At 37.5% G+C, this 19,091-nt stretch overlaps 2 protein-coding genes and 1 pseudogene across 8 annotated transcripts in view; 1 reads left to right on the forward strand and 2 right to left on the reverse strand.

Annotated features, from left to right (window-relative positions):
* Invs (inversin) overlaps positions 1–14,029 on the reverse strand; it is a 169,056-nt gene extending 155,027 nt beyond the window's left edge. For all 7 annotated transcript variants that reach the window (XR_013090362.2, XR_013090361.2, XM_076845754.2 and 4 more), the window contains exons 1-2: positions 13,876–14,029; positions 7,976–8,105 (exon numbers count right to left, since the gene is read on the reverse strand). Coding sequence is in view for 5 of the 7 variants with exons in the window: in XM_076845754.2 (XP_076701869.2) it covers positions 7,976–8,081 (106 nt within the window). In the remaining 2 variants the exon portion in view is untranslated. The remainder of the gene's footprint in view (positions 1–7,975; positions 8,106–13,875) is intronic.
* Positions 9,125–10,208, reverse strand: LOC143390817 (putative monooxygenase p33MONOX; annotated as a pseudogene).
* Positions 14,030–14,260: 231 nt separating the features above from the next.
* The window catches only part of Erp44 (endoplasmic reticulum protein 44), an 80,084-nt gene continuing 75,253 nt past the window's right edge, over positions 14,261–19,091 (forward strand). Inside the window, exon 1 of the mRNA XM_076845763.1 lies at positions 14,261–14,509. Within this exon, the coding sequence (XP_076701878.1) occupies positions 14,453–14,509 (57 nt within the window). The 5' untranslated portion in view covers positions 14,261–14,452. The remainder of the gene's footprint in view (positions 14,510–19,091) is intronic.

A 19,091-nucleotide genomic window follows, 5' to 3' on the forward strand; every position in this document is an offset into this window, starting at 1 on the left:
CTTTTAAGCTCTAGTAAGAGAGCGGATTTAGGAATTGTAGTCACAAGAATAAATGCAAAGAAATGGAGGCAATCATCACATAATCGTAATTGCTTGTGCTCCTCAGGGTCAAAGTGAAGTCAGAATCATGGGATAGGTAATTCTCTATCCTAGGATAGAGAACTCTTCCCAAATCTGCTGTAAGATTCAGGGAAATTTCAAGTCTTCTCTCCAATTCCTGACAGACTTTGTTTGTGTGTAATTGATATTTATATTTCCCAAAAGAGAAGATCTAATTGGGTCATGTCACTACCATCCAACATGTTGTGCCTGTAAGGCAAATTTTGTCTATTTGAGGAAATTGAAAGTATATATCCCTTATTCATTATTAGAAAAAGCAACAATCAGCCTCACTTGGGTCCTGTCTTGGGTAGCTTCGGGGTAAGAAGGGGGAAGAGATGGTGGCTTCTCAGATAGTTTCTAAGTAATGTGATATCATCAGATTCAGGGCTTCCTGGCCAAAAAAAAAGTAACAGAGAGGTCTATGCATTTATTTACTTCCCCTAATCCCTTTCCTTACCTTATTCAATTATAACATTCAACTCATACCTATCAAGTCTACATCATAACTTATTTTGAAGGTCAAATAAAATGATTTATTGCTTGGATATGAATAGTAACTGCAACTTATTATACAAATGTAGGACTTAAGATAAAATTAATGTTTACTGGATTGGAGTGCATTAAAAATTTGCATTGTAGCAGGGCACAGTGGTGCTTGGGAGGCTGAGGCAGGAGGAATGCAAGTTCAAAGCCAGCCTCAGCAACTTAGTGAGAACCTGTTTCAAAATAAATAATAATAATAATAATGGGCTGGGGATTGACTCAGTGGTTAAGCACCCCTGGGTTCAAGTCCTGGTTAAAAAAAAAAAGCATTCTTGTCAGGAACAGTTAATATAGAAAATAGCTGTTGAGTGTGCTGTGTGGTTTTAATTATTCTGGCAACTGTGGAGATGGTCTCTAATCCATGACCAATGAATGGGTGCTTGCTTAACTGGGGCTGGCATTTTGCATATGCTCTTTCTGAACACAGCTCAGAAAGCTGAGCTGGAACCATGCTGGGAAGCCACTGTCCAACAGCATACAGTTATTCCAAGGCTAGCTGAAGCAGAAGAATTTGAATAATGGCTGGTATATGCAGGAAACAGAGCTCCAGTTCTATTAGTTAAAGGAAATGACAATCACTAGAAGTGGCAGTTGTGTCAATCTACAGAATAACTATATTACCACATTGCCCAACATAAATAAATAGGGCATTCTCTACTGACATCCTGTTTACTTGTTCTAAAATGACACATGATACCAAAGATGTATTTATTTCATCTGCCTTCACCTACTTCTTACCTCACATTTTTCATATTGTCAGAATGTCAGGAAAGCATTTATTGTCATTTTAAAAATATACGCTTATTGTTAAGGAGAGACAACATTGGAACGATGGAAAGAACATAGAATTTATCACCAAATAACTTGGTTTGAGACTCAACTCTGCCAATATGCTGTACAAATAAATGTTTTTAACCTCTTGGGTCTCAGAGTCCTGACACTTAAAATGATAATAATAAGAACAACAACATGGGATGTACTGAATTTTGAGGGTACTTGATATTTTACAAAATATTTTTACTTATTTTCTCATTATAATTATTGCAAGTATCTTAAAATATAATTTGCATTCATGGTTATTTCAAAATTATATTTGTTAGATATGCCATTAGATCTTGCTATTTAATGTGTTACTAAAAATTATGGTAGATACATTGCTATGTCACGATTTTAAAATATTTGACAACTATATTTTAATATAACTGATTTTTAAAATTATAGTAAAACTTTATAACTAGTTTTTACAATTTAAGATCATAATTTTTTTTTTCTGAGAAAAGGTCTATCAACTTCACCACATTGTCAAAGTAGCCCATAGTACAAGAAAAAAAGTTTAGAAAAATCCAATTTAGATTCAGTTCATCAGTCAAGGCTCAGGCCTAATCAGTTCTTTCTTTCTTGTCCTTCTTGCTTTCTATTTATTCATAGATCTGAAAGTACATATAAGTACAGAAAATGTGTACACATACACTGGAGTTCCACAGATTAGTAGTTAAATTCATTGGCTCTGAAATGAGACTTCCAGACTTTAATCTCAGTGCTGCTACTTATTAGACAAATTAATCTCTCTTACACCTCAGTTTTCTCGTCTATATAAAAAAGGAAATAAGAGTACCCCTACACTCTTTGTTTCACCATTAAATGAATTAACATTTTGCAGAACACTTAATTCAGTGACTGATACATAAACTAAAAATGAATATTGGCTATTTTTATTACTATTATTAGCATTAATACATATATTACAGTACAGTGTCCCTCAGTATACATGGGGGACCCCCACAGATAACAAAATTTATAGTTGCTCTAGTCTCTTATATAAAATGGCATCATATTTCATATAACTTTCTTAGTTTTCCTTTATACCTTAAGTTATCTCTAGATTACTTATAATACCTACTACAATGTAAATATATATAAATAGCTGTTATATTGTTTAGGGAAGTCAATATTTACTATTTCCAGTACAGAAGGATTTTTTGGGGGGTGGTACTGAGGATTGCACTGACAGGCACTTGACCACTGAGCCTCATAACCAGCCCTATTTTGTATTTTATTTAGAGACAGGGTCTCACTGAGTTGCCTAGTTCCTGGCTTTGCACTTATGATCTGCTTGCCTCAGCCTCCCCAGCCACTGGGATTACAGGCATGCACCGCTGTGCCTGGTCAGAACAAGTTTTAAAAATATTTTCAATCTTGGGGCTGGGGTTGTGGCTCAGTGGTAGAGTGCTTGCCTAGCACATGTGAGGCGCTGGGTCGATCCTCAGCACCACATAAAAATAAATAAATAAAATAAAGGTATTGTGTTTGACTACAACAACAACAAAATTTTTTTTAAAATTTTCAATCTTGAAATTTGAAACTTAAATTTGTGGTTGAATTTGCAAAGAGAGCCGACTATACTTTTATAAATGCATATGTATAAGCAAGCATTTATAACACATTTAATGGCCCTAACGTTTAAGATAAGAGTTGACGTAAAGAAAGAAGTAACCTGAAATAGTGCCTCTACTTTGCCACTTATGAGGCTCCTTGCCAGATCTAACTACTATGTTGGGAGATGTTAAAAATAAGGAGAGGAAATGACTCAGAGATTATGCTTGCTCACAACATTGGACAATGCAAGAAAAGTGGCAGTAGAATCAGAATGGTACCATCTAGTCACTGTAATACTGCAAACAAAGTCAATCATTATACACTTGCATATTTATAAATTACTTCATTTGTTTTACACAGAGAAAACAGTATTAATCTTTGCAGCATTTAGTGCTTTTTTACTTTCTTTTTTACTAAATTGTTTTAGGTTAAGCGCTAAGAATTGCTCCTGAAATGATGTCTCATTCAGAGAAGGCCTGTTCAGTCCTCCTCCAGGACAATGGGCAGCACAGAGAGTGTTCGATTTAATTAGTTGTGTATGTAGAAGAGACAGTCATCTGTTTCCATGGAGTCAAACACATCACTGACATACTTCTCCATGGAAACAGAGAAAGGAAAACAGAAAATGCTAAAGTGAATGAATTCACTGAGCAGTTGGTGAACAAAGATTCAAAAAAACAAAAATTCATCTGTAGTACTATATGTCTAGTTTAGAAAAGAGAAATAGCACATATTTAGAGATCATCAAACATGTACTACATAAGAGGATGTTTAAAATATATTGCAATTTTAGTTACCATTTTAGTGCAAATACAAAAGTGCTGGGAAATTCCACAGAGCAAAAGTGTGACTGTATGTACACAGAAGACATAATGGAACAGTCCTTAGAAGATAAGCAGCAGTGTTTCCTCAATCAGTAATGAATCAGAAGTGCCTTAGACAGGATGACAGAAAACACAGGGAATCAATCTATCGATAAATTTATAAACTCAATACTGGCTTCACATTATAATTGCATTTTGGTTTTTAAGAATTTTTCTCTTTGGGGATATAAAATTATAGGAAAGTTTCAAGTTTTATAATGAAACACATTAATTAATTTGTATGACTGAGCTGGTTAAAGTATTTTTAATCTGCACGTTTTGTTTTCTTTGAAGGTTATATTTTTCATTAAAATAATGAAGAATTCATTCTATATGGTTCTTTTTCTTGAGGCAGTCTCATTAAAAAAAATTTTCCCCCCATGGAATTTAGTGCCAAGCTGCCTCTGAATTCAATTTAATTCAACTCAATGCTCTTTCAGTCCTGGCCCTCAAGATAATTACAGACAACCAGGGAGGAAAGATACTTAAAAATGATTATACTATTTATTCAATTCTTCAACAAATATATTTCATGTGCCTTTGATATGTCAAGTACTTTGCTGTATTTTGTGGATAGAGTGGTGCATTAAACAGACCCAGTATACTCTCATGAAGGCTACAAGCCTGTAAAAAGAAAAGGCATTAAAATAGCCATACACGTAAATGTACAGTTATATAATCTGAGACAATTTCTATGAAGGAAAACTACAGAGTGTCAAGAGAGAACATCATGAACAGATTTTACTGAGATTGGAGCAGATTTCTTTGAAGAAGTGACCATAGAATAGAGACCTGTAGGGTAACTAAGAGTTAGACAGAGACCAGGAAAACAGCATGTCAAGTGAAAGCCATGAGATGGCAGGTTTGAGAAACTGAAAGAAAGCAAATTTCTCAGAAGAGAGTGGTGAAAAGTGAGGTTGGAGAGGAAAAGAGGTACATATAGCTTTTTAAATTTCATTATAAGCATAATGGGAAGCAATTAAAGAGTTTTGAGCACAAAAATGATATCACTGTATACACCTTTTTTTCAGTTCAAGTAGAAATGGAACATTTGGGAAAAATAACTCAAAAAAGGCAAAACAAAATTCTAGCATTTAAGGGTGTATACTTACAAGTGGTAAAACAAAAATATAATGATTACTATAAAAGTCAAGATAAAGGGTAGGGATACAGCTCAGTGGCAGAACACATGCTTAACATATGTAAGACTCTGAGTTTGATTCCCAGCAAAAGAGAGAGAGAAAAAGAGAGGTGGGAGGAAGAAGGGAGGGGAAAGAAGAAAAAAATTAATGAAGATAGTAAGTTACTCTAGAGGGGAGGAGAGAATGCATTAGGGACTTTTGGAGGTACTGACAATGGAGATTTCTTCACAGTGGTGGTTACATGGGTGTTTGCTTTATATTCATGTATTTAATTTTTATCTATGTGTATATATCTAAAATAGCACTATATGTTTTGTTTTCTTTTAATAAAAGAGTAGATTGAAGAATTAGGGACACTGAATGCAGATGGCCTAAGAAGCTTGGTTTTGGCAGCAGATAATGATAATTGCCCTCCATCCATTCTCTAATTCTTCATTTTAGGAACTGTGCACCCTCAGTTTTGGTTGGAAATGACACCATCTAGGAAAAGACATTTTTAAGTTTCTTCTGTCCTAGGTGTGACTGTGTCTAACTCTGGCCCACCTTCTTAATGACAAATTTCTCTCTTTCTCTCTTCCTGCAATCTGGGTTTTAACTACAAAGAGAAGATTTGCCTTGAATCCAGACATGGAAGTTACATAGATGTTGAGAATGGCAGAGCCACGCCCAGCAGCATCCCTGGTTGATTCTGTGAAACAGTGTTATATATGTACCCTAGAATGCCCATGTACTTTTGAACTATTATGAGAATGAAATATTATCCTTCTGACTTCTTTAAGTCACTGTGTGGCAGTGTAGATGTGTACTAATAACAGTTGTGAGGAAAAGTTGAAAGAGATGGCAATACTTAAAGTGGGATATAGGAATAGGAAAGAGATTATTAAATGGAAGAGACAATAGAGCATGCTTAAAATGTTGACATGAAGAATTTAGAATAGAAGAAAGGGGGAAAAATTGAAACTACCGTAATCAGAAGTTTAAAAAAATAGAGCAAATTTTGTGAGAAAATAGAAGGGGACAGAATACAGAGCTTGTGTGGAAAAACTGGCCTTTGAATGAAAGAGGGAAATTTATTCTATTTTAGCAGGAAGTAAGAAGAGGATATTGGATGTAGCACTATTTGTAGACAATAAGGATTCCTACTCAATGTCTTCATTTTCTTTTAGGAAGCAAAAGGTATTATCTGAGAATGAAGAGAAAGGAAACTGGCAGTCATAAGCTTCAGCAGAGTGAGAAGGTACCGAATGTTTGCTATGGAGAAATGTAGCATGATGAGCATTAAGTTCTGAATACTTATTTGAATTGGGGAATCATGAATTTGGGGCATTATGAGCAATAAGTGTTGAGTGCTTATTTGAAGTAGAGAATCATAAATTTGGCATGTTATGAATCTTCCAGCCAGGTTCAACTGCTTTGGGGTTGCCAGGAATAGATGGATTAGTTCTATCCAGAATTGAGAGAGCAAAAGGAAGTAAAAAAGAGAATTTTTTCCAAGAGGATTTTAATAACAGACCACAGAATCAGGACTGAATAGGAAGAAAGGTACAGACAGAAGCCAGTGGTCAATACTAGAGATGATAATGGACCGGAAGTCTCAGTGAGGATGAGAAACTACTGTTCTCATTAGTAGATGACTTGAAGTAAAAGTGTTTTGGATGAATGGTGAAACATTCAAATGAGTGATTTGGAGGTTGTGGAAGATGTCAAATTCAGGGAGGGGCTGTGAATGTAGGTAGTTGAGGTAAATCAGGGATGATGTCTCAGTAGAGGAAGAGAAATCTTCATAGAGTATGAGGTAAATAGTTCCGTTTTTAAAGGCCATTATCAGTTTGCTTAGTAAAAAAAGAAGGTAAGTTGGTAGAAAAAAGAAAAGAGGAGAAGAGGTAGATTGTGTAGAGAAAAGACAAAATTTATGGCACACTAGAGAGTAGAAGTAACTGCCAGCCTCGCCAGAAGTTAGTATACACCTGTATAAACTACTGAAGAAAGTGGAAATGTATAATGAAAACAAATTCTGAAGGAACGAGTAGGGAAGTTCAAGTAGTTTGGACTTGATTTTGCATAACAAGCTGTCAGTCATGATATCATCAGACACTGATACCTACAAAGAGTACCAAAAATCTATTTCATCTATTCTTGGGACTTGTAAATTTATGATTTTTATAATTCTGGAAAATTCTTAGCTACACTGTCTTTAAATACTGCCTGTCCATCTTTCACTTTGTTCTCTCTTTCTAGAATTTCAACATTTCTATATATCTATCCAAATAGATGAGAGGGATAACATTGAATCAATTTTAAATAATTAAAGTTTACTTACAAACATTAGCACTTTGTCAAGTCAGAATTAACTTTGTGTATACTGCACATTAAATCTTTTTTTTTTTTTTAAAGAGAGAGTGAGAGAGAGACAGAGAGGGAGAGAGAGAATTTTAATATTTATTTATTTTTTTAGTTCTCGGCAGACACAACATCTTTGTTTGTATGTGGTGCTGAGGATCGAACCCGGGCCGCACGCATGCCAGGCGAGTGCGCTACCGCTTGAGCCACATCCCCAGCCCTGCACATTAATTCTTAAAAGATCATTCTCCACTGTCTCATTATAGATTTTTTATAAAGATGAATTAATCCCCTTTCTAATTACATATATATTTTCTTGACTCTAATAACACCTACATACTATTACTTTTTAAGAGTATCTAGACTCTCTACCAAATACATGAAAATTTCTTGAATACTTTTCACTTAATCCTAATCTATATTTTTAAGTTTCAGAATTTAATTTCTTTTTAACCAAGTCCTGGAATAAAATATAAATAATATGTTTCCATAAATAATATATTTACATCAAAATGCATCAGTACATTGCAAATTAAAGCTAAGATTAACCAACTCCCTTAGGACAAAAAAATTGTTTTTAAAGTTTCTGAATTTAAAGGGATTGCTTACCTATGATGAGCCTCTGAAGAGCACCCTTATCTCCATTCACTGCAGCAGCATGAACTTGTAATGCTGATGAGGAACCAGTAAAGAGTAAGTCCTCTGATCTGTTCATAGTCTTTTCAACAACCGGAGCAACCTATAACAATGATTCAGACAATGAATTCGTGCAGGAAATTATCTTTTCTTTTCTTTCTTTTTTTGGGATATGTATGTATGTGTGTGTGTGTGTGTGTGTGTGTGTGTGTGCTCGTTTTGGTAAAAAAACATCTCCTCTCCAAAACAGTTTGAAGCTGACCTGAACAAAGAAATTGAAATAAGGTGATGCTAATTTCACACGAACTTCAAGTGTATAATCTAACTGTATTTACCATCTTCTTTACTCTAAGAACCTTTAGCATTCTGGAACTGCGGGTATACCTCAGTGGTAGAGCACCTGCCTGGCATGTGGCATGTGCAAGGCCCTAAGTTCAATCCCCATCACCACACACACACACACACACACAAACTGAATATCCATTTATCAATATCAAATCAATACACTTAGCTTTCTCCCTTTAGGAAGTTTCCAACCAAATCGATGTTAAATTAGGTTGGATAAAAAGCAAGGAGACTCCAGTTTCAGACTAGAAAGAGCAGTCCCTGCCAAATCTGGCTGTTTCCTGTACCCAGACCTCAAATCAGTCTTAGTTCCCTCTAACTAACAAGGCTGGAGCGCAGCACTAGCAGAGTTAAGGCCAATGTCACCCAAACTTGTCAGTGGACACTTCTGCACCATTCAATGCTCATGTTGATGGGTGATAAAAAGAAGCCTAGGTTTTGGAATAGCATAAACATTATTGACTTAGTAAGTATGATCAAAGTCCTGGTCTGGGATAAATGATACAAAAAAAAAAAAAAAAGGAAATGAAGACCTCCAAATATTACTGCTGAGATTTTTTTTTAGTTTGACTTTAAAACAGCTGAAAATGGTTTCTTCCATACAAGGACAAGCTGTGTATTGATGTCTCTCAGAATTAATTATGTCTCCGTCTCTAGCCTCAGTTTAAGTTTTTTTTTTTTTTTTTTTTAAATATACCATTCCTATGTCCAAGCTAAGGTAAAAAAGGAGTAAAGGACAAGAAGCCCTCCATCTAGAGACCCATGATAGAATGCATTCTAGTAGCCAGTGGGTATGAGCATATTCGAGTTACACAGTTTGAGACTATGGGTCCACAGCAGTTTTTCTTCTATCACTGGGACATCCATCTTGGGCAGCTTGAAGGTTGTTGGATATTCAGCTATTTGGGTGGTCTGGGCATGGATCAGCTCCATGGGAGAGGACTTCTTGGTTTCTTTGTAGTCCTGGATGACAAAACCTCCAGAATTATATTTCTGAAGGGAACTTGGTTCAAAATGGCTCGGTTTATCTGATGAACTTCTGTCCTTATCTCAACTTCCACGATCCATGGTGGTAGGATTTGGACCAAGTAAGGCTATAGAGGAACCATAAGTCAACCAGCCTTTGGGCCTCTGCTTAGGGGAAGAGTGAGAGGTGCTGCTAGGGGCAGACTGGGCTGATGCAGGTTGCTTTTCTTTTGTTCTCTCTCCATTCTGCAGCTTTAGTTTGTGGTGTGCTTCTGCTCCTCAGAGGTACTTGGTCTTGTTGGTAGTAAGGCCCTTATGAGATGTATAGCCAGCAACTCTTGGTCTTGCCTTTTGCTCAAAATGTTGAAAGCTCTCCTGGGTATTTTTATGATTAGAGAATTTATGATGACATGAGTAGCTTTAGCCTTAACTTTGTCCATATTGTCAGTGACCCTTGAAAGGGTCGTGGGGGCTGGTTTCTTTCCTCTTTCTCCTCCTTTTTTATTTTTGAGGGGGTGGGTACTGGGGATTGAACTCAGGACACTAAGCCACTAAGCCAAATCCCAAACTCTATTTTGAATTTTATTTAGAGACAGGGTTTCACTGAGTTGCGTATCACCTCACTGTTACTGAGGCTGGCTTTGAACTCCATCCTCCTGCCTCAGCCTCCTGAGTTGCTGGAATTACAGGCATGCACCACCGTGTCCAGCTCTTTCCTCCTTCCTAATGAGGTGCTGATACTTGTACTCTGGAATCACTGTTTTCCAGGGGATGCTGCCCATGTCTGATGAAGGAGGAGTGATGGGTGCAGGGTCCTTGGGACATCATCATAGCTGAATATCCAGAGACACATCTGCATGGGCAGGGACATATTGTCCACAGGCCCACTAGGTCCAAGAGCCAAGAACAGAGACACTAGGCACTTGTGGTTGTCCTGAATCATTGAAAGACTGGGATCCATATGCTTTTCCTATGTATAATTCAAGGCTGAGACAATTCACAATAGCTTAACTGTGGAGCCAACCTAGATGCCCTTCAGTGGATGAATGGATTAAAAATTGTGGCACATATACACAATGGAATTTTACTCAGCAATAAAAGAGAATAAAATCATGGCATTTGCAGGTAAATGGGTGGAGTTGGAGAAGATAATGCTAAGTCAAGTTAGCCAATCCCCAAAAAACAATGCCCAATGTTTTCTCTGATATAAGGAGGCTGACTCATAGTGGGGTAGGGAGGAGGAACAAGGGAGGAATAGATGAATTCTAGATAGGGAAGAGGGGAGGGAGGAGGGAAAAAGAGGAGGCAGGGGATTAGCAAGGATGGTAGAATGTGATGGACATCATTATCCAAAGTACATGTATGAAGACACGAATTGGGTGTCAATCTACTTTATATACAAACAGAGATATGAAAAACTGTGGTATATAGGTGTAATAAGAATTGTAATGTAAAAAAAACCTAAGTACATGTATAAAGACATGAACTGGCATGAACATACTTTATACAAAGATATAAAAAATTGTGCTCTATATGTGTAATAAGAATTGTAATATATTCTGCTGTCATGTATTAAAAAAATAAAATAAAATAAAAATGCAGGGCTGAGTCCATGTCACCACAGTGAAGTGATGTCATGACATGCTGTCAGGTGTTCATGAGGAACATTGTCCAGGTGCTGCAAATTAGCAAAGCTTCCCAAGAAAGTCTGATCTGCTGCCTCCAAGCTGCCTGTGGCTCAAACTCTGGCATTAAAGAGGATCCCAGGGACCACATCTCCCAACAGGATGTGTGCAGCCCAGATCCAGCCATGGTGAGAGCGGCAGCAACACTAACTGGCCCTACCACCATCTAAAGAGCACAAGCTTGCAGAAAATTTTTCTGAAATCTGTCTCAACATTTTCAAGTGAGTATATTGTGGTTCACAAGAAATATTCAACTAAGATTAAAAATAACTACAGTCTTAGTCCTAGAATTACCATAATGTGGTAAATTAGGTGACTTCTACACAAATTGCTAATCTGTAAAATTAGAGGATTGGGGTTCTTCTCAGACCATTCTCAGGGACTGTCTGAGAAAAAGCAAAAACAAAACACCTAATAATTAACATTAGGCACAGGATTCAAAAGTCACAATGAAAAAAGAAATCACAGTGACTTCCAAGTTAATACAGGTAATGATCCCATATAATAATAAATGTTACAATTGATATAGGGATTCAAGCCAGAAAATGGGTATGACATAAACTTAATTGTGAAGTCAGAATTAACTAGATTTAAGCATTAAATTAAAACTACCTAGTTCTTTTCTTCATACCCACAAAAGGTGAAAAATGTTTTTTTTCTCTCCTTAGTCCACTAGGACCTTAAGATCTTATTTTATGATTAACATATTTCATTAATGAAAATTATCTGGCTGGTAGTCTCTTGTGGTTTTTTAAAAACTTCTGGAAGTATATCAGTTATGTAGGAAAATAGTGAGTTCCTTATAAGAGTATTTAAACAGAGGCTGGATTATGTCAGAAATGTAGTTAAGGATTCAAGCATCTGAGAGAGAAGTAGAAAGAAGTAGGTATATCAATTATCTTAAATGTCCTTCCTAAACCTAAGATGCTCTATCAAAGTTCCAAAATTAAACACCTACATGGATCAGGGAGGTAACAAGTATAAAAAATGTAGGAGTCATGGGGTTCAGGCAGAACACATACATTTGTAAAGCAAGTAGCTTTAATTAGCTCCAGTTAATTGTTGCCAGGAAGATAGGCAAGTCCTCTTCTGATTTCACCATAAAACATGTTATTCTAATCTCTGTACTTCCTGTGGACCTGGACTTGGGGGTTTTTCTCCACAAACTCTGGGTTTGCTCCACAACTGATCAGCTAGTACTTGGCATTGATAAGTGCTATTTGTTCAAATTCTGCCTTAGAAATAAGATATTTTTAAAAATTATGGTACAGGTTAGCTTTTAAAGATTTTATGTTGCTGGCAATTTGAGTTAGCATGATGGCAGAAAATACAGAGGAAGTGGATACTGTGAGACAGTTTTCATGTTCAAGCATGTCTGTCATGTCGGAAGAATCACTGTCATATGCAGAATTATATTAAAGTCACTTGGGAAAATCTACATAACACAGATGGAGATGGAAACATGATGGAAGAGCAGTTACTTTTGGGTTTTAGGCTTAGGTGTGTTTATAATAAGCAGCATCTTTTTAAATTTCCTCAGTTCTCTGGATTTCTCGAAAATATGAAAAGTAAAAAGGGTAGACTATGTTCATTTACTCAACAAGTTGAGAGGCAATCAGGCATTGCTTTGAACTCTCATTCCTCACTTGGATTCTAAGTGATTAGAGTTATAAAAGCCATAAAAGTTCTTTATGTACTTTGAAAAACAAATAAAAATTAGCTTTCAGTTATATGTATTTATAAATTTCATCTCATAATTCATAGCATTTAGAATTTGCAGGTGTATAGTTGATACTTACTACATGTTTGTTGAATTAAAGGTTACAGGCTGAGTACTAAGTCTAAAGAGTGAGAAGGATCAAAATTTAATTTCTTGGAGTAATGAGTTCACACAAATGAGTACCTGCTCTTTTTTAATTTCCCATTTCAACTACACATGGGCTCTGTCAGAGAGGGAGGTGAGTGGCTAGTGGTAAGAGCACTGCCCTAGCAGTCAGGAGATCTAAGTGAAAGTCTTGGCTCTGCCACTGTCTAATTTTGTCATCCTGGAAAAGCCATTCTTTTAGGGTACGTTTTAGCATGATTTTTTTTGTGTGTGCTAGTGTTCTTTTGTAAACCATTTTTTTAGTAACCGAAAATCAAAACCACTTTCTTAAAGTGCCATAAAATGCAAGGGCATCATTAACTAATTATAAAACATGCCAGTATAATAAATGGTGTAATAATTATAACGGTACAAAACGAGTGGTGCTGTAGTCTCACACAAAAAGAAATTCTGATTAGGAGGACTAAAAGATCGGTTCGTTGTTGCCATGTCAGAGATGACAAATGTCAGAGATGATGACATTTGAGATGGAATTACAGAAAGAGAAGAGGGTAAGCCCATTTCAGGCAGCAGGAAAACTGGAGCAAAGGCAAGGGAGAACCACAAAACATTCAGTGCCTTCTTGGTGCTTCGTGGTGATTATGTGGCTACCCTTTGGAGCTCGAGGACTGGTTTACACAAGGTGCTGGCGATCTACCGGGGCCAGGTTAACATCCTTGACCGCTTGGCTAAGGAATTTCGTAATTATTCTGTATGAGTCATCCAGGTGTTAGAAGCAATCAATCTGTCACTGAGCTTTACAGTTTACAACGTGCTTTCCCGTCCCTTACCAGATCGATTCCTCACATGAGCCCTCAGAAACAATAAGGAATAGTCACTGACTCCTAGTTCATAACGGAGGATTTAGTGCAGAAGAAGAGGAAGCAGGCAAGGAGGCCAGCGATAAAGGCTCAAGGCCACACAACTCAGGAGGGCCAAGGGTCTGCGGCAGCGGTCAGGACGGTGCACAGCGATCAATCTGAGCTTCCCCAGCCAGGCCCCTTACTACTCACCCTCGCCTCCTCCAGGACTGACGTCCGGGGGGCGGCTCTAGGAGGCACGACCCTCACGGGGCCGTCCCTCTCGCCAGGCCAGGACACTACACCGCAGGGTCAGACCCCAAGGCGCTGACGCGGGAGAGCCTCAGAAGGCCGCCCGAGGGGCTCGGCCACACAGCCTTCTGGGAGCTGTAGTTCTTATCCTGAGAAGCTAGGAGGCACACCACCCTCCGCCCTTTCAATCCCACAGGGCCCCGCGCGCAGAGGGCTCGGTGGGACTAGGCCGAGGGCCTCCTGGGAAAGGGAGTTCCAGATGTCCGATGACTTGCTCGGCGAGGGAAGCGCAGGACTACATTTCCCGACGTGCCCCGGGGTAGACAGGACCCGGAAGTGAGGGCGTGCGAGGCCTCTCTGGAAGTTGTCCCGGGTGTTCGCCGCTGGAGCTCCGGGTCGAGAGGACGAGGTGCAGCGCCGGGAAAATCCTCTACTGCTGCTGGCTCCCGGAGCCCAGCCCTTTCCTAACCCAGCCCAGCCCAGCCCAGCCCACTCCCAGCCGCCAACGCCCGTCCCTGCTGCGGACCCCAGCGTTACCATGAATCCTGCCGTCTTCCTATCTTTACCCGACGTCAGATGCTCCCTGCTGCTCCTGGTGAGTGAGTGGGGGAATGACAGACCTTTCGGCCGACTCTGGGACGCCTCCCGCCATCGCCGAGGGGGCACCACTGCTGCCCCTGCATTCCTGTCTTTCTCCGATGACCAGGAGTGCACTCTTCTCTGCTGCCTTCACTTTCTCCATTTGTCTGTCGGCTCCCTAGGCCTGGGGTCCTGGAGGCCTGAGGAACCGCGGTCGGGGTTGGGACCTGTAAACAAGAGAATTAGTTCTTGAGGAGTGGTACATGGGAAGGTCACCATGAGGAGCTCTCCTTTACCGCCGGGCTGCAGGGCTTGTTTCAGTTTTGAGGGTGTGTGGACCTGGTGGAAGCCTCAGTGCAAAAGGACGGAGGATAAAACCTAGTGTATTTTCCCCCCTCCCCCTTCTCCATTTGGGAAGGCTGTGAAGTCGACAGGTGCTAGGGTCGTGCAGATCTCACTCTAGAGCCCTGAAACGGTGCCCAGGTTGGCAGAACCCTCTGTTGTGGCTTCATAGGATTGGTTGGGAACCCGGAACTGGAAACTGATTTGGTGTCTACTGGGGAATAAAGGTTTGCAAATATGGAGAATGTGATTATCTAACAAGCTCAACTCAAGGCCTCCTTCAGATCTTTACAACCTCCCATGAAGCATATTTCTTTTCTCTTTTGTCTTGAGACCAGGTCTTCTGCAAACACATGCATTCATTAACTTTCTACTCTGCTCAGTGTCATCCCATTCTATAAAGGAATCTTTCCCTAGTTCCTCTGACTCCAAAGTACATCTTGATTGTGTAACCTAAGTGACCTAGGATTTAGGTAAAATTCAGACAAAAGTGAAGGGCCAACTCAATGTGACAAAATGATGGGTGTTTAATTGGGTAATTATTATAGTACAATATTTGAAACTACTTTAATTGTAGTTTTTAGAAAGCCAAATTTAAAATGAAAATTATTGAGTAAAAACCACTTTCTTCACAATCTAAGGAACATAGTTAAGTAACCCACAGGAACTGGGGATTGGACTCAGGAGCTCTCATATGCTAGGCAAGTGCTGTACCACTGAGTTAAATCCATAGCCTTAGAAACAGGTTTTCTTAACTTACATTGCTTACTCCGTCTTATCACCTTAAAGATTTACTATTTGTATTTGAAGTAGTTTTCTTTTTCTTTGTGACTTGTAAGCCATGTTTAAAAGCCATATATGGATACTACTAGGTCCCTTTCAGATAAAGCACTATAAAAAACTAGATGAAATGGCAAAATACTTTTTTAAAAATATATTTTTAGTTGTTGATGCACCTTTATTTTATTTATATGCAGTGCTAAGAATCGAACCTAGTGCCTCACACACTTTAGGCAAGCACTCTACCACCCAGCTACAACCCCAGCCCTGGCAAAATACTTTTGAGAACTCAACACTGTATATTAACATGGTAATATTAAATGATGGTACATCTTTCTTTCTTTTTTTTTTTTTTTTTTTTTTTTTGTACCAGGGATTGAATCAGGGCCCTTGACCGCTGAGCCACAATCCCCAGCCCTATTTTGTATTTTATTTAGAGACAGAGTCTCACTGAGTTGCTTAGCACCTCACCATTGCTGAGGCTGGCTTTGAACACATGGTCCTCCTCCCTCAGCCTCCCTAGCTGCTGGGATTACAGCAAGTAGCTATCTTTTGATGATCTCAAGAATATCTTAGAACATACCACTTTATGCCTGAAAATCCTTTCTGGATAGGTAACTGAATACAAAAGTTCAGTGTGATAACTATTTTCTGTGCTTTGATGTATGTTAAAATATATTCATTCAACCCTTTCTACTTATTTTTGTTTCTGAGATAGGTTTATTCAGGGTTGAAAATGATCGTCTTCAGCTTTATTCTTTGTATTGTTCTTTCTGCATTGATTGTGTACAAGAGTTTTGGAAATAAGGCTACATTGGAATGAAATTGGATCATATATCCTAAGTAACCTCTTCTATGGTTCAAAGTAGCAATAAGATATACCAGCTAAATGATGGTATATCTTATTGCTACTTTTCATAAATATACAACAATGAATGATTTCTGTATAGAGAAGAATATTCTCTGTAGTGCTTTATTATTATTTGGTGATTTTTAAAAATATACTGTGATTCTTTATTCCTTCTAGAAATGTTGCAACAATACAATTATTAGAGACCAATTTCTCCTTAAGGAACTAGATACTAATCTTTTTCTTATCTATAAAATGACTTAAAATTGTCTTATAAATTATTTTAAAGTTCCTTAAAAGTACAAAGGGCAAAACTCTTAAGACATTGGAAAGAAAAGTTGAAACATTGAATACGAAACCTATATCAGATACACTTTCCTCAAATAATATTCTTTGGTTGTACAGCTAAGTTAAATGAAAAAGAATTTATTTAGAAATAACTCATGCTTTTCCTAGAAAACCTACCAACCCTGTTAAGTATATAAAGGAACAGTTTTTTCCAAATAAAATCTCGATTTAATTAAATTTTAGTTAGCATTTTGTATACCTTTTTAAGCAAATGTAGCAGATATTTTAGAGAATACTTGTAAAAGTTAATGTGCTGGAAAATAAAGCCCCAGAAAAGACTTAATAAACCAGAATTACAAGTCATACTAGATTTAGTTTGAACACAGTGTTTACCTACTTTAATAATTTCATACTACTTAACAAATGTTTATAAAATGTCTATCTAATCACAACTCTAATTACCTGATGATTCTGTCAAATGATGGAACCTGCTTAGTCAGTGTTAACCTGTTTAATAAATATATTCTTTATTTTATCCAATGTACTTTTTTAAACATTCTCCAACTATCCCTCAGGTCAGTTTTTTCCCTTGTATTTCCTGCTATAAATAGTCATATATTCTCTTTCCACAGTTAAGTTTTTTTCAGGCATTTTATGCATCATCTCTAAAGAACTAGATCTACTTAAGTTAGTAACATTTGTATAATAACAGCTGAAGCACAACCTAAGCTTCTGGAGGCAAGTAACTATCTTTTTGCTGATCTCAAAAACATCTTAGAACATACCACTTTATGCCTGAAAATCCTTTTTGGATAGATAACTGAATACAAAAGTTCAATGTGATAACTATTTTCTGTGCTTTAAGGTATGTTAAAATATATTCATTCAACCTTTTCTACTTGTTTTTGTTTCTGAGATAGGTTTATTCAGGGTTGAAAGTGATCATCTTCAGCTTTATTCTTTGTATTGTTCTTTCTGCATTGATTGTGTACAAGAGTTTTGGAAATAAGGCTATATTGGAATAAATTGCCTCATATATCCTAAGTAATCTCTTCTGTGGTTCAGAGACTTTTAGCACTCTGCTCCAGTTGCTTTATTGAAGATGTTTTCTCAATTTCTTGATAAATGTGTTTATATATAGTAGTCCTAATTGCTCATGCCTGAATGCTTAAGACTTATCGGTGTTGCTCCTGGTTTGTTCAGTGTGCGTAGGGAGCTGGGAGAAGTTGTTTAGTTTAGGAAATTAGGTGAATTAGAGAGCTAAGTAAACATTTATTTAATTAAAATTCTGTAAGTATCTTAAAAGTAAATACAGTAGAACTCAAAAGTTGTCATTTTTTAACCGTTAATGCCAATAAGTACAGTTTCCAATCTTCAAGAAAAGTATTTCAGGGGGCATGTAGTTCATTTTATAACTAAGTGAGTTATTTATCCTGCTGATATAATTTCCTTCATAACAGTGGCTTATAATACCTGACTTAGGATCAGCTGAGACAATTTTAATGAAATAATAACAGGGTGGAGCTCAGTGGTAGAATGTGTTCAGTTTCCAGCACTGAAAAACAAAACTGAAAATATCATGGCCCTACACCAGATCAGTTATATCTGTGGGACCCAGGCATTAGTTGTTTAGAGAAAATTCCCTGTAATATCATTACCACATTTTGAAAAATTAATCAAATATTTTGTTAGTGTTTAGATTTTCCTGATTATGTTCATTTTTTAAAAAAAGTTGTTTTTAGTTGTCAGTGGACATTTATTTTATTTATTGATATGTGGTGCTGAGAATTGAACCCAGTGCCTCACACATGCTAGTCAAGCGCTCTGCCACTGAGCCACCACCCAGCCCAGATTATGTCCATTTTTTAAAAAACAGACTGAGCAGGGATGGGGTTATGGCTCAGTGGTTGAGCGCCCACCTAGCATGTTGAGGTGCTGGGTTTGAATCTCAGCATCACATATAAATAAATAAAAAATAAAGATATTTACTGTCTACCTACAACTAAAAAAATAAAATTAAAAAAAAAAACAAAACAGACTGACCAAACCAGGGGCCATATAAGGTGTATACATTCCAATTGATTGATGTCTCTCTTATGAAACATTTTTTTTTTTTTTTTTTGGTGTTAAAAATTGAACCAGGGGCCTCACACATGCTAACCATGAACTGTACCAAGCTATACCCCCATGCCAAAGTTTTAAATTTATAGGATCTCTCTCCATCTCATCTTTCTTTCTTATAAATTTCTTTAGGAAACAGTCCTGTAGAATTTCTCACATTATGGTTATTACTGATAGTCCTTGTGGTTTGGATTTTTGTTTTTCTGTTCCTTATGTT

The sequence above is a fragment of the Callospermophilus lateralis genome, chromosome 2, assembly GCF_048772815.1.
Source record: "Callospermophilus lateralis isolate mCalLat2 chromosome 2, mCalLat2.hap1, whole genome shotgun sequence".
Lineage (NCBI taxonomy): Eukaryota > Metazoa > Chordata > Mammalia > Rodentia > Sciuridae > Callospermophilus > Callospermophilus lateralis.